This window comes from Microchirus variegatus, assembly GCF_963457635.1.
Source record: "Microchirus variegatus genome assembly, chromosome: 7".
Taxonomy (NCBI): Eukaryota; Metazoa; Chordata; class Actinopteri; order Pleuronectiformes; family Soleidae; genus Microchirus; species Microchirus variegatus.
The window spans coordinates 1,541,254-1,555,305 of record NC_139808.1 but is presented as its reverse complement, the minus strand read 5'-3'; the positions used below and the strand labels follow the sequence as shown (position 1 = coordinate 1,555,305).

Here is a 14,052-nt window from a genome sequence, read left to right as displayed (position 1 = left end):
CCGATAGAAATCCTCTTTTCTGACAGTGTTTTTCTGCTGCGAGATTTCAGAGTGAACTTTCACCCCCAGAAGACAGAGTCTTGTGATTGGCCAGTACTATCCAGCACATCCGTTCTCAGAAGCACAGCGCCCCCCTCTGGAACGGCGGATGCACTGCTCCTCATTATCAAAACATTGTTTTAACAGTGTTTAAAAATAGCTTCTTCACGACTCCCCGCCACAGTCCCTTTATGACTTTAAACCGGAGTCAGACCCAGAGTCAGAAGACACTGTTGCTCGTGAAACACCTCCACAACGGACGTTATTCTTCTTCTGCTGTTCAATGTTCGCAACCGGATGTGCCCGGACTAGTGCCCGGAGCAGGACGATCTGCTGTTAATGAGAACCGCTGCTTACGTAACTATTACGGGATTTTCAGTGATCTCGTTGAGCCCCGAGATTACAATAAAACACAACGTTCTCAGCAATGGCTGAACTGTTTGTTTAGAACCGTCAGGCTTCATAAACAAGGTAATGACGCAGATACACACCAAAAAAACAGCGATAATAGGAACTTCCGGTCTAGTTCCGCTTTAAATAAACAGAGTGCACCAGTTGGTGCGATAACGGCGCTAAAAGGAGCTAACGCAGCTAACGGAGCCAACTGGTAAACGGTGCCTGGACTCCGGTGTCGCGGCACGTCAAACGTGACGTCACGCGTGTCTATTTCCGCTCAGTCGTCATGGAAAACGTCTCGTGCGTGAACGTGCGTTAACCTTTTGCGCAGCGCTACCTTATTTATATTCCTTCTTCTACAGAAAATGCCTCTACACTCGACAAAGGTGTTCCATTTCCTTCCTAAACGTCCCACAAACTAAAAAAAGGCCGTCCTGTGTCGCTCCAAAACCAGATCCTACACTGATTCTATTTATACAGCCATCACAGACCAGCTAGAGTTTAAATATAGATGCTGAGTCTGGATTCTCTCTCTCTCTCTCTCTCTCTCTCTCTCTCTCTTCTTCATCTGAAATGCATGAATAATTGAGCGGCAGAGGAGATGAGGTGCGGGATTCATTCAAGAGATGGATGGACCACACAGAGATTCTCTGTTCCCATCATTATACCAGAGTGTTGTTTCTAAATTGAGAAGCAGATAGATTATCAACAATGTGTGCATTACACTGAGAGAAGAATCTGTCATCTTAAAGCCGTTACTGCGCTTTAACCGTTGAACGATAACAACAAGACGATTAAGACGATCGTCTATCGTCTCCACGCGACTCGAACGCTGGCCGCGTTTCGGTCGCACACAGGAAGTGATTTGTTTAATGCGGAGACAGAAACGCGGTCATAGGTCACGGCCGCTGTTCGCTCGTGTAAGAAGAAGTCGGAGACTTGAGAGCGATGCGAGGATCTACGACTCAAAGTTGGAGGCGAGATTACAGCTGAGCCGCTCCAAATGTGTGTGTTTCAAGCCATCATTTGAAAGACACAGTCTCCTCCCGTCGCCATGGAAACCCCATCTCTTTTCTCAGAGGCGGAGAGAGGCAGAGCCCTTTTACAATTAGCATCTGAGGTGTGAATTTCTGCACATTTCTCTCATAGCATGACTCGCGCGCGCAAACCCAACCGCAGACGCTAGCGTCGCGATAAAGACAGGGAAAATCAATCAATGGCGCTCGCCACGCGTCACGTCTGATTATCCAGTCGAGTCGAGGTGTGACGGCTCCTAAAAGACTTCAGTTTAAAGAAGTTGTTCACAAAAAAACCTCGGAGATTCTGACGCAAAGAGACGAGACACAAAGGACAAGAGCAGTGCGGACGATTCAAAGCTTCAGATAAGGTCCAAATCAGGGATAGAAGTAAAGACAGAAGAGAGAAAAGGGAGAAAGGAGGGGGGGGGGGGGTGGGAAAAGATGGAGAGAAGGAGGCTGTCAGACTTGCTTTTCACAAGCAGGTCCACGTAGCCACCTCCAGTCGAGCTTCAAGGGGGTTGTCATGGTGACAGTGGCTGGCAATCGAGGTTGGGAAAGTGTTGCATGGTATCCCTGTGGCCTCGGATGTGGCTCAGGGGATGATAAAAGCCAATGGATTCTTAGCGACTAAGAAAGGACCAGGAGTTTATGCACCAGACACACATTGTGGCTAAAAAAGCTTTGTGCCGATTTAGGAGTTAAGTGAGAGTTTAAGGAACATTATGACGCAGATGTAAAGTGTTTCCCTGAGCGGGAAACGCGAGACTCGGCGGACGACGGTGTCGGGACTCGCAGGAACCGGAACGTCCACTGTTAAAACACACGGGAGCATGGCCGACGCTCCTGTCGCTGCTAATGAGGAAGGTGCCAGGTGGCGCACGGGGGAGTCGGGGACTTCCACTTTAGTCACTTGGGATGACAAGTGATGGGAAGTAAAATCAAGTAAAATCGTTTGCGGTCTACAACCTCAACTCTTGCTATAACCAACACAGGTGAAGAAACTTTAAACGTGACCACTTTTCTTTGTTAAAGTAGACATGTTATACCCTATTTCTACACGCTAACCTGGTTCCCTGGTGTCTTAATGTGACATTCTTTTGTCAAAATACCTTAAGGACAAAGCACCACATCAGTTCAATCACCCTTAACAAAACAGTCCTGTTCAGAACGCTCGCTTTTGAGCGCCTGTCTCTTTAAATATGCAAATGAGACACAGGAAACTACGCCAGCGTCACTGAGGCTAACGACAGCTAACAGCAGTTAGCATTTGGAAAAGCCATCATTATCGCCGTCATATATTAAATGTTTCCACTGGACACGTAAATCCTCTGAGGCTGGAAGTTTGTGTAGAACTCTGTGCTGCACTGTGCAGCCAAGAACAGAACACTTCGCAGACTTGTGCATACTATTGCCCTCGCCTGAACTCTCGCGTTTTTTAGCGACAAAGCGGAGCTCCACGAGACAACAATTCCAGGAATTTATCAGTTTGACGTCAGCTTGCATGCGGAAGTCAAAATGGCGTGTTTTATCTCATCTTTTTTTCACACTTTGCCGACTCACAGGGCCTCCAGAGTCCCAAATATAAGTATTAACATGATTTAAAAAAAAGTTGATTTTGCGTAATAGGTCTCCTTTAAAACGAATCAAATAACAGATTATTACGCAAAGCTTTTCAGTGACTTCCAGCTCATTATTCTGTCCTTGTAGCCCACAAGCCGCGCCTTTTCAGTTCAGTATCACTGCGTTAATCAGCTGCAGCAATTAGCTGTGTCCAGCTATAATCCACGACTGGTGAACACGGTGGATAATTCATTCAATTAGAAGACAAAAGGCTGAATATTTCCCCCAATGAGCTGAAGAGTGGGGAAGAAAATCCATTACTGTTGCTTCAAGGGAGGATCGCTAATGGAGTTTTTTTTTTTAATTTTTTTAACAAAGTCTACTTTTTTCGTTTGTTTGCTAATGATCGGCGACCTCTAATTTCACACCTCCATTTTTGGGTGACGAACGTCTGATTTATAAATCTAATCCATTTTTTTAAAAAAAAAATCTATTTTTAAAATCGTCTGGTGCAAAGTTCAAGGTTCCGTCCTCGTCGCGCGAGCGCTGGGTAAACAGATTAATCGCCGCGACCATGACGAACCACAAGGAAAATTAATCAAAGCTGTTGGAACGCGGCCAACATAAAATCAGGTCATCGTAAATGAGGAAGAGGCTTCTGCTGCTGCTGCTGCTGCTGCTGCTGGATGTTTCGGTGTATGTACAGTGAATGAGAAAAGTGTGTGTCTGTGTGTGTGTGTGTGTGTGTGTGTGTGTGTGCCGTGAATGTCACGTCTGACAGCTTGATTTGTCCTCCACATATGAAATACTTTTAAGTTTGACATCTTTCTTACTCTAGTTAAGGAGAATCTGTCGGTCTGTTGGTGTTTGACGTTGTTCTACGGACAAAAATTTGAGGGCTACAGTTTAATCTAATCTCACTGGTGATGGTTACTGTTGCGTCGTCTGCTGCAGCTACACAACGATGCTCCACAACCAATGTGATCTGATTGTGTCCACGGTCATTTCCTGTCTCTCTCTCTCATTTACTCCCTCTGTCCATTTCTTACACATTCATCTCGATCACTTAGAAATGTCCTTATTTCTGAAGGAGGGTTAGGGTTAACCTATTACTGGGCACTAGGTTAACGCATGATGTGTTTCTCCTTTTAGCGCCGGTTAGCGCGCCTACAGTGGAACTGGAGCGGTCTGTTTATTACCCTGATGCACATGACAGTGAGCTGACTTTCTTCACAAAAACAAAAAGTATCTTGGAATGACTCGAAATTTACTGTCATAATAGTCGGCATCGCCCTGAACAAGGATCCGTCAAAAATATTTTCAAACCTCTTAATAAATAATTTATATGAATTTTTGAAATTCAGGAAATTAGCCATTTGCTCTGATGCACTTTGACAGTGAGCTGACTTTCTTCACAAAAACAAAAAGTATCTTGGAATAACTCGAAATTTACCGTCATAATAGTCGGCATCGCCCTGAACAAGGATCCGTCGAAAATTTTTGCAAATCTCTTAAGAAATAATTTATATGAATTTTTGAAATTCAGGAAATTAGCCATTTGCTCTGATGCACTTTGACAGTGAGCTGACTTTCTTCACAAAAACAAAAAGTATCTTGGAATGACTCGAAATTTACCATCATAATAGTCGGCATCGCCCTGAACAAGGATCTGTTGAAAATATTTGCAAATCTCTTAAGAAATAATTTATAAGAATTTTTGAAATTCAGGAAATTAGCCATTTGCTCTGATGCACTTTGACAGTGAGCTGACTTTCTTCACAAAAACAAAAAGTATCTCGGAATGACTCGAAATTTACCATCACAATAGTCGGCATCGCCCTGAACAAGGATCCGTCAAAAATATTTTAAAACCTCTTAATAAATAATTTATATGAATTTTTGTAATTCAGGAAATTAGCCATTTGCCCTGATACACTGACAGTGAGCTGGCTTTCTTCACAAAAACAAAAAGTATCTCGGAATGACTCGAAATTTACCGTCATAATAGTTGGCATCGCCCTGAACAAGGATCCATCGAAAATTTCTGCAAATCTCTTAAGAAATAATTTATATGAATTTTTGAAATTCAGGAAATTAGCCATTTGCTCTGATGCACTTTGACAGTGAGCTGACTTTCTTCACAAAAACAAAAAGTATCTCGGAATGACTTGAAATTTGCCATCATAATATAGGTGACCCCAAACTTTTGAACGGTAGTATACGTAACGTACAAAAACGTGTCTGTTATACTACTGCAGCAGGTTTCCAATGTTCTTTTTCCCCTAATTGCAAAAAAATAAATGTCACATTCCATTATTCCCAAAGAGAAACACTGGTGTAAAAAAGGGAAAACCACTGTGCGGCCACTATTAACATCTGCGTCTTTATCTGTGCGGCTGCATCCACAGAGATGCCATAAATAGCCTGTAAATGTGTTTCATGACATTACGGTCATGTCTGTTACTCAGCCCCTCCTTTATTTTTCTGTACATGGTTTTGTTTCTCTCTCTCTCTCTCTCTCTCTCTCTGCCTTTATGTGTCTGTCAGTGCGATGGTTTGATCCAATTAAAGCTGATTGACATTAACCAGGACAGGGAAATATAAAAAAAAATTTAAAAAAGGGGGTCAAATCAAGCACGGCAGTAGTTGAAGAGACGGCAGAGGCCACCAGGACGTAGAGTTAGAGCTGTAGGCCAGTGGGAAATGTTGGAACCTGACCTCGTAACCATTGTCACATCTTCATTTGTCATCTTTTTATAGCGCCTCAGTCCTTTTTTACGGCGTTGTAAAAGTTTGGGATTTGTCAGCAGCTCATTGTGCCTTGTATAATAATGGCTTTGTGCAGTTGGTCACAAAATTTTTCCATCCTCGACAGAGCTGCCGCTCCTTCGTTCTCCCTCTCCCTACGTCAGTTTTGTGTTCTCACCTCCACCCTCCACCCTCCCTCTCCAACACTTTGCTCTTGAAGTGTTTGATTCAAATAGATTTCCTCCAGAGCAGGAGGAGAGGAGCACAGAGGGAGGAGAAGAAAAAAAAACATAGGGTCATTATTCATGTCTGCCTTGACGCTATGGAAACAGTGTCCTCCCGCTCTGATTGGTTGTAGATAAGGTTGCCTCTTTAGCCATCACTTTTACTCCTGGGAGTGGATTTCAAATTATTATGCTGTTGTCAAGGCCCACGCTGTCAGTCACCTCCTGTTGTCCCTGTTCTCCTTCTGTGCCTTATTTCCCTCTGGGAGACTCTTCTCGGGAAACCCTGCATGGTGTGCTCTGCTCTGTTTACACAGATGCCCGTGTTTAACCATGTCGATCCACTTCATGGATGGCCAAATCACGCTGGAATAATTAATTTCATTGCAATTTTCTCCTGTCACATGGCTGTCTTATGAAAGCCTCATGCCTGTTCGGGATGCAGCTTAAGGCTCAGCTGCACTCGGTTTGAGTGGAAAGTATTTCGTGATATCTTTTTTATCATATAGCAAAACCTTATTTGTGTGTGGGCTATTGCCCAAAAACAGGCTGTGTTGCAGCTACAGCCTCCCACTCATCCTCAAAGGGGATTTTTTTTTTCGGAGTTGTTCAGGGTGAGGCCTTAAAGCTGTAGTTTCTAACTTTCAAATGTCATCGAATGTCCAAGGCGTACTAAACAACTGGGAAATGAATCAACGACACAATTAAGAAAGTTAGTCTTGGTTATAATAGCTAAAGACAGACTTAAAAAAGCCCTGAAACATGGATTTAAAAAAAAATACATCATTAGTAAGTAGCCTACTTCTGTGTTTTTTTAATCTGCTTTAAGTTGTCTTAAAAAAAGGTAAAAGCCATATGAATTCAGTAAATGAGATTACACGTAATCACCTGTGCAGGAAAACTGAACTACAACCTCTAGGTCTGTTAACATGCATGTTAAAAGTCCGATTTTAGTCAGACTAAAACAACAATTCAGTTTTCTTTTATGTAAACAAGTTAGTCTGACTAAATTTGAGCTAGTTTTAGTCAGGCTAAGACAATCATTTGGTTTTCCTACTGTTACGTAAAAAACTTAGTCCGACTAAAATCGAGCTAGTTTTAGTCAGACTAAGACAACCATTTGGTTTACTTATTGTTACGTAAACAACTTTGTCTGACTAAAATCGAGCTAGTCTTAGTCAGACTAAGACAATCATTTGGTTTTCTTACTGTTACGTGAACAACTTAGTCTGACTAAAATCAAGCTAGTCTTAGTCAGACTAAGACAATCATTTGGTTTTCTTATTGTTACGTAAACAACTTAGTCTGACTAAAATCGAGCTAGTTTTAGTCAGACTAAGACAATCATTTGGTTTTCTTATTGTTACGTAAACAACTTAGTCTGACTAAAATCGAGCTAGTCTTAGTCAGACTAAGACAATCATTTGGTTTTCTTACTGTTACGTGAACAACTTAGTCTGACTAAAATCAAGCTAGTCTTAGTCAGACTACGACAATCATTTGGTTTTCTTATAGTTACGTGAACAACTTAGTCTGACTAAAATCGAGCTAGTCTTAGTCAGACTAAGACAATCATTTGGTTTTCTTATTGTTACATAAACAACTTAGTCTGACTAAAATCGAGCTAGCCTTAGTCAGACTAAGACAATGATTTGGTTTTGTTATTGTTACGTTAACAACTTAGTCTGACTAATGTATACGCTAAGTCAGACTGGAGTCAGACTTGGTGTTCTGCATGCAAAATCCAAAATTTCCTCCACAGTCTGACCCGGAAGTAGAAGTAGACTATGTATAAACTGCAGTAAAGCTGCCGGAAATCACCACAAGAGCCATTCTCCATCTAATTTATATCACGATTAACATGTACAACAGGCTACGAAAACGTATAGAACCACAGCACATAAAGGTCAACAGGAAACACACTACACACCAGCTTATGGAGAGATGCGGCGCCACCTACAGAGACAGAGTGAGACAAACACTGCCAATAAATCGATAAAAATAAATTGCCTTAGTCAGACTATGGCCTTAGCTAGAGTGTTTTTCTTCTTGCACTCGTCCAAGGTTTTACTATTTTTTTTTAAATAACAGAAAAGTTGTTGTGCCTCATTAAATTACAGGAAGGAAACTTGGTGGTGGAGATAATTAAATTGAGCAACTTTGGTCCTTGTTTGTTTACAGACCATTGTCACAAAGTTTAGTTTGCACATACTGTAGGTTGCATTACATTCACCAGTGACCCGTGGAAAAAGTCTCATTGGCTTTTTGTGCTTAGTGAAATCTGCAGCACTCGTTTGGCTGTTCAACCCAAGTTGGCACGAGCCGTTTCTATTACTGGAATCACACTTTTTTACCCAGAGGGAGGCTGTGAAAGAAAGAAAAAAAGTTGTTTTCGTACATGCACACAGACTTTTCTGTAGATTTGTTCAAAATCAGATCAGAATTATCAAAAACACTATTGCTTCCTGCGTGGAAACTGATAAAAGGACTTTTCCCTGCAGATAAGGTAATTTAGAGCAAATAGGCAATAACCCATGTAGTATAATAGTATAATATGACAGTTTACTCCTGAGAATAATCATGTCTTAACCACAGTGTTAGCTAGCGGCCACGGATAACAAAAACAGTCACCACAGAAGCTGTTCTCCAAAATTTCACCTGTGGGGAAAACATAAACACACACTCAGTTATATGCAAATGCTAACTGTGCTGTGTCACATCCTGTTTTCCCCATCGAGGTGTGTTTTTTATTTATGAGTAAAGAATTGTAAGCGACGTGGGCACTGGATGAGAAAATTACATAAAAACAGCAAATAGATTTATTTGCACCAGGCTTGGGGCTGTTTGGCACCTGTGAGTGAGACAAAAAAACGAATTCTGGATGTTATTAAGAGTCTTTCATCTGAGTTGTGCATGCTGACGGGATAACGGCGGAGAAGCGCGTGTGCGACTTTCCCCTCCGTTATCTCTCGTCGTAGTTTTACAGCAGAAGTCGCTCGTTTCGGATCAAACGAGCTCCCGAATAATACACTTCAAAGCCGACGCGGAGGATTTGTTTTTTCCCGTGCTCGAGAGCGGAGATATCATCAAATGTGTCGCCGAACACTGTGCACTTGCATGTTCTGGGAAAAAGATTTGGCGGATTGTGGGTGTGTCAGACTAACGTGAATCAAGCGAACCGTGTCGCGATGTGGATGTGGCGACGTTCTGCTCCTCTCGACTGTCGCATGTTTTTTCGTGTCACTCGATGTCACGATAGAGGTTCGAACGCGTGTAATACACAGTGACGGCCTGAAGGGGAAATCTGTGTGAAGCAGCATCAGAGGAAACACGTTTTTTCATATTCCCAGAGTCTCTGACGACCGATGTTCGTCGTGTCCCTGATTGCAAGGTCATCTCTGCTTGATAACGGGGGGCTTGTTTATTATGATCATTATTGCTAATTATCGGAGCCACTTAATGCTAATTGGAGCGCTGAGGGAAGTGTCGAGAACATCTTTCGGTTGTACTGCGAGAACAGAGTTGAGGAGAAACATTGCAAAAACAAATACTGTATTCTTATTAAAAGGTGCCGTATGTAAGAATGTGGCCAAAAACGGTTACTACACTCAATTTCAAAATACCGAGGTCTTTTAGGTTTGGTTTTCTGACGTAACTGGCAACCCGTGGTAGCTCGCCAGCTGAGACTCTACTGACTGCAATGATTGGTAGACGGCGGTAGGTGGCGCCACATGCCAAAACATGATTTCAAAACATAAACATGATTTGCAGTCTGCAAAATATTTTTTTTTTAATGCAAATATTTAGTCTGTACTGTTGTTGTTGGTGAGTTCAGTTTGTTATATGAACATTATTCCTGAGTCTCTGTGACATATTAGGAGGATTTTATGATTTATTACATAATGCACCTTTAAATGCCCCAGTTATTTCGGTAACCATGAGGTTAACATGTGGTTCATGTTCCCTGCAGGATACACTGCAGTAACTGTGATGTTCAGATGTTTCATCAAGCGCCATCATTTCACTTTGTTAACACTCAAAGGATCTCATTTGGTGTAGGGTTGTATCTTTTGGCAAATTACAATATTAAAACTACTGATAATCAACATGTGTGTACTGTCCTTGTGAGCATTACAAGCTTTAAAGGTGCATTATGTAATAAATCATAAAATCCTCCTAATATGTCACAGAGACTCAGGAATAATGTTCATATAACAAACTGAACTCACCAACAACAACAGTACAGCCAAAATATCTGCATTTAAAAAAACAAATATTTTGCAGACTGCAAATCACGTTTATGTTTTGAAATCATGTTTTGGCATGTGGCGCCACCTACCGCCATTTACCAACCATTGCCGTCAGTAGTGTCTCAGCTGCAGAGCAACCACGGGTTGCCAGTTACGTCAGAAAACAAAACCTAAAAGACCTCGGTATTTTGCATTTGAATGTAGTAACCGTTTTTGGCCACATTCTTACATACGGCACCTTTCATAAGAGTAAAATGTCCTGGTTGGTGAATTATATTATTCATTTTTAAAACCCTCTGTCCACTACTTGGGAGACTTCGAAGAATTTTCCTTATTCGGCCGTTTGAGATAGAGAAAATCAAGCCTGTGGATACTGTACATTTTGTGTTTTTGCTTTTCATTGTTGGTTTGCTCAACATTAATCACACACACTCACTCACTCACATGGAACCGAGTCATGAATAAATAAGCGGTTCAAGTCAATCCAATCCATTTTGTTCTCAGCCAATCCCACACTTCACCTGGCATTTACTGAAGGCTTCTTCACAGTGTACGGTTATTAGAATCCACATATTGTCTTGTGCTCACTTGCTGTATCCAGAACTCGTTGTAAATGTTAGTCGTCTAATTACAATGAGAACAGTACGCTAAGCATGTCTGATTTTAAAGGGAACATATTAATCATGTTAATACTTATATTTGGGACTCTGGAGGATATATGATTAGGCAGAGTGTGAAAAAAGATGACTCAGTCATGTTTTTGTGGTCCTCCTCAGTCTAAGTACAGGAGATAAAACACGTGATGTTGACTTCTGCACTCATTGCTACGTCACACTGAGACATTCCTGGAATTGTTGTCTCGCGGAGCTCTGCTTTGTCCCTAAAAAAACGCGAGAGTTCAGGCGAGGCCAATAGTATCCGGAAGAGCGGAAGTCTGCCAAGTGTTTGATTCTTGTCTGCACAGTGCAGCACAGAGTTCTACACAAACTTCCAGCCTCAGAGGATTTACTTGTCCAGTGGATACATTTTATATATGATGGCGATAAAGATGGCTTTTCCAAATGCTAACTGCTGTTAGCTGCCGTTAGCCTCAGTGACGCTGATGTAGTTTCCTGTGTCTCATTTGCATATTTAAAGAGACAGGCACTCAAAAGCGAGCGTTCTGAACAGGGCTGTTTTGTTCAGAGTGATTGAACTGCTGTGGTGCTTCATCCTTAAGGTGTTTTGACCAAAGCATGTCACAGACATGTTCATTAGGACACCAGGGAACTATGGTGTAATATGAGTCCTTTAACCTGATATGCTACAGGTAATCATCTGGTTCTGAACTCAACATTAACCCTAAATGTGTCTTTCAGATCCTGGCCATCATCTCCATCCTCTTCATCGTGCTGTCGACGATTGCGTTGTCTCTGAACACCCTCCCGGAGCTGCAGGGCACAGACGAGTTCGGCCAGTCCACAGACAACCCACAGCTGGCCCACGTGGAAGCCGTGTGCATTGCCTGGTTTACCATGGAGTACCTGCTCCGCTTCCTCTCCTCGCCCAACAAGTGGAAGTTCTTCAAGGGCCCGCTGAATGTCATCGACCTGCTGGCCATCCTGCCGTACTACATCACCATATTCCTGACAGAGTCCAACAAGAGCGTGCTGCAGTTCCAGAACGTCCGCCGCGTCGTCCAGATTTTCCGCATCATGCGGATCTTGCGCATTCTGAAGCTGGCGCGCCACTCCACGGGGCTTCAGTCTCTGGGCTTCACCCTGAGGAGGAGTTACAATGAGCTGGGTTTGCTTATCCTCTTTCTGGCTATGGGGATCATGATTTTCTCCAGCCTGGTGTTTTTCGCCGAAAAGGACGAGGAGGATACAAAGTTTAAAAGCATTCCAGCTTCTTTCTGGTGGGCTACGATTACAATGACCACCGTGGGCTATGGAGATATTTACCCCAAAACTCTATTAGGAAAGATTGTTGGAGGGTTATGTTGTATAGCCGGAGTGCTGGTGATCGCGCTGCCTATTCCCATTATTGTAAATAACTTCTCTGAATTCTATAAGGAGCAGAAGAGGCAGGAAAAAGCACTTAAGAGACGAGAGGCCCTCGAGAGAGCAAAGCGAAACGGCAGCATTGTCTCAATGAACTTGAAAGAGGCGTTTGCTCGGAGTGCGGAGCTGATGGACGTGGTGGTCGAAAAGAGCGAGAGGCCTCACGACAACCACCTCTCGCCAAGTCGTTGGAAATGGACGCCGAAGAGAGCCGCATCGGAGACGAGCTCGAATCATTCCTTCAATGCCCACGAGTTAGGTTCTCCCAGCAAAGCCCGGGCTACGAGTCCCCAGAGGCTCAACGTACAGAAGCTGGAGGAGATGTACAACCAGATGGCAAAGACACAGTCACAACCTAACCTTAACTCTAAAGGCTCCAGAGTCATCAAACACAGGGACGAGATGGAGCTCGGCGCCATCCAGGATCGTGGACCACCAGTGCTCGGAACCAGAGAGGGAGTAGGGGACATGAAAAGCTTGTCCAGCATCGACAGCTACATCAGTTGCGCTACAGACTTCCAGGAGAGCACACGTTTCCCTCACAGTCCTGCAGTGGACCTCAGCCTTCAGGAGAGTAAACGACTTTCCCACTGTCCAGTTACAGCTCTGTCGCAGCATGCCAGCGCCAAAACAGGCCAGCAAACATCGAGGGAGCTTGAGCCCATGCTGACTCCCATGTCTGTCGCAAAGCCCTCAGAGAACGCGAGGAAATTCTTCTTCTCTGGAAACTCAAACTCAAAAAGCCTTATCCCTAAAGTAGGCTGCCGCAGTGACGGGGACTCAGGCCGCTCCCCGCTGTCAGACAGCTCGGTCCTGTCGGACCACTCTCTGCTCAGTCCTGAAGTCTCTATCTACACCACTGCCAGCAGCAGGACCCCACCAAAGTCGCCAGAGAGCACCACGCTGGCTCCGAGCGTCTTCACCTTCCACGACTCCTCCATCAACAAATACATCGACGCCGACACGGACGACGACGAGCACCTCCGCGACATCTCCGACGCCAGCCCCTCGGATCGTCTGTTGGCCGGATCGAGCCCGAAACACAGCATCAACATCAACTACCAAAGGGGCGCCAACCATTTAGAGGCAGCTCAGAAAATGCTGGGCCAGAATTGCTTGTTCCCCCTCGACGGGATCCGCGGGTTAGCTCACGAGAACCACATAAGTCATGAAATGGCACACAGACCAAAGGTTGAGAGAGGGCGACAGAATACTTTGGACAAAGGCCTCTGAGGCACGAGGAGCTGACACTAACAGGGCTCAGCGGGAGAGTTTGTGCGGTAAGGACATTGGGACAGACTAAAAAACACTTCACAGGCCTGAGATAATGGACAAAGGAGAACCTAGGGTTCTCACCGTGACATTTCACAAATGACCTGAGCATGCCATTGGGCAATAAGCTCCAAGCAAACACTTGTGGTACAATACTCTACGTTTCCAAATGGGAGAATGTCACTGCCCCTCCTTCAGCTCATTCCTATTAGCAGTATTCCACAACCACAACACAAAAGGAGGTTTGTTCAGAGATCCCCGTGGAAACGGAGAGGATCCAGTTGTGTGGTGTAGACCCTATTGAACGATGTGGTCTTAGCAACATAGGGGGCGTGTGCCTCTATATTCCCTATGACAAAAGTCCCAGCTGCTCACTGTCCCGTCACAGAGTCCCCGTTCATTTTGTAGTCTTTGGAGATACAGGAGAGAGGACCTAGAGGCCTATAAGCTAACGTACTTATGCCCTCCATTCCCAAACCTTAGCCTTAGTCATTGACATGTT

At 43.8% G+C, this 14,052-nt stretch overlaps 1 protein-coding gene across 1 annotated transcript in view; it reads left to right on the top strand.

Annotated features, from left to right (window-relative positions):
• kcnb1 (potassium voltage-gated channel, Shab-related subfamily, member 1) overlaps positions 1-13,511 on the top strand; it is a gene marked incomplete at its 3' end in the record, with an annotated part of 29,677 nt that extends 16,166 nt beyond the window's left edge. Inside the window, exon 2 of the mRNA XM_083892752.1 lies at positions 11,595-13,511. Within this exon, the coding sequence (XP_083748878.1) occupies positions 11,595-13,511 (1,917 nt within the window). The remainder of the gene's footprint in view (positions 1-11,594) is intronic.
• Between the last annotated feature and the right edge of the window lie 541 nt (positions 13,512-14,052).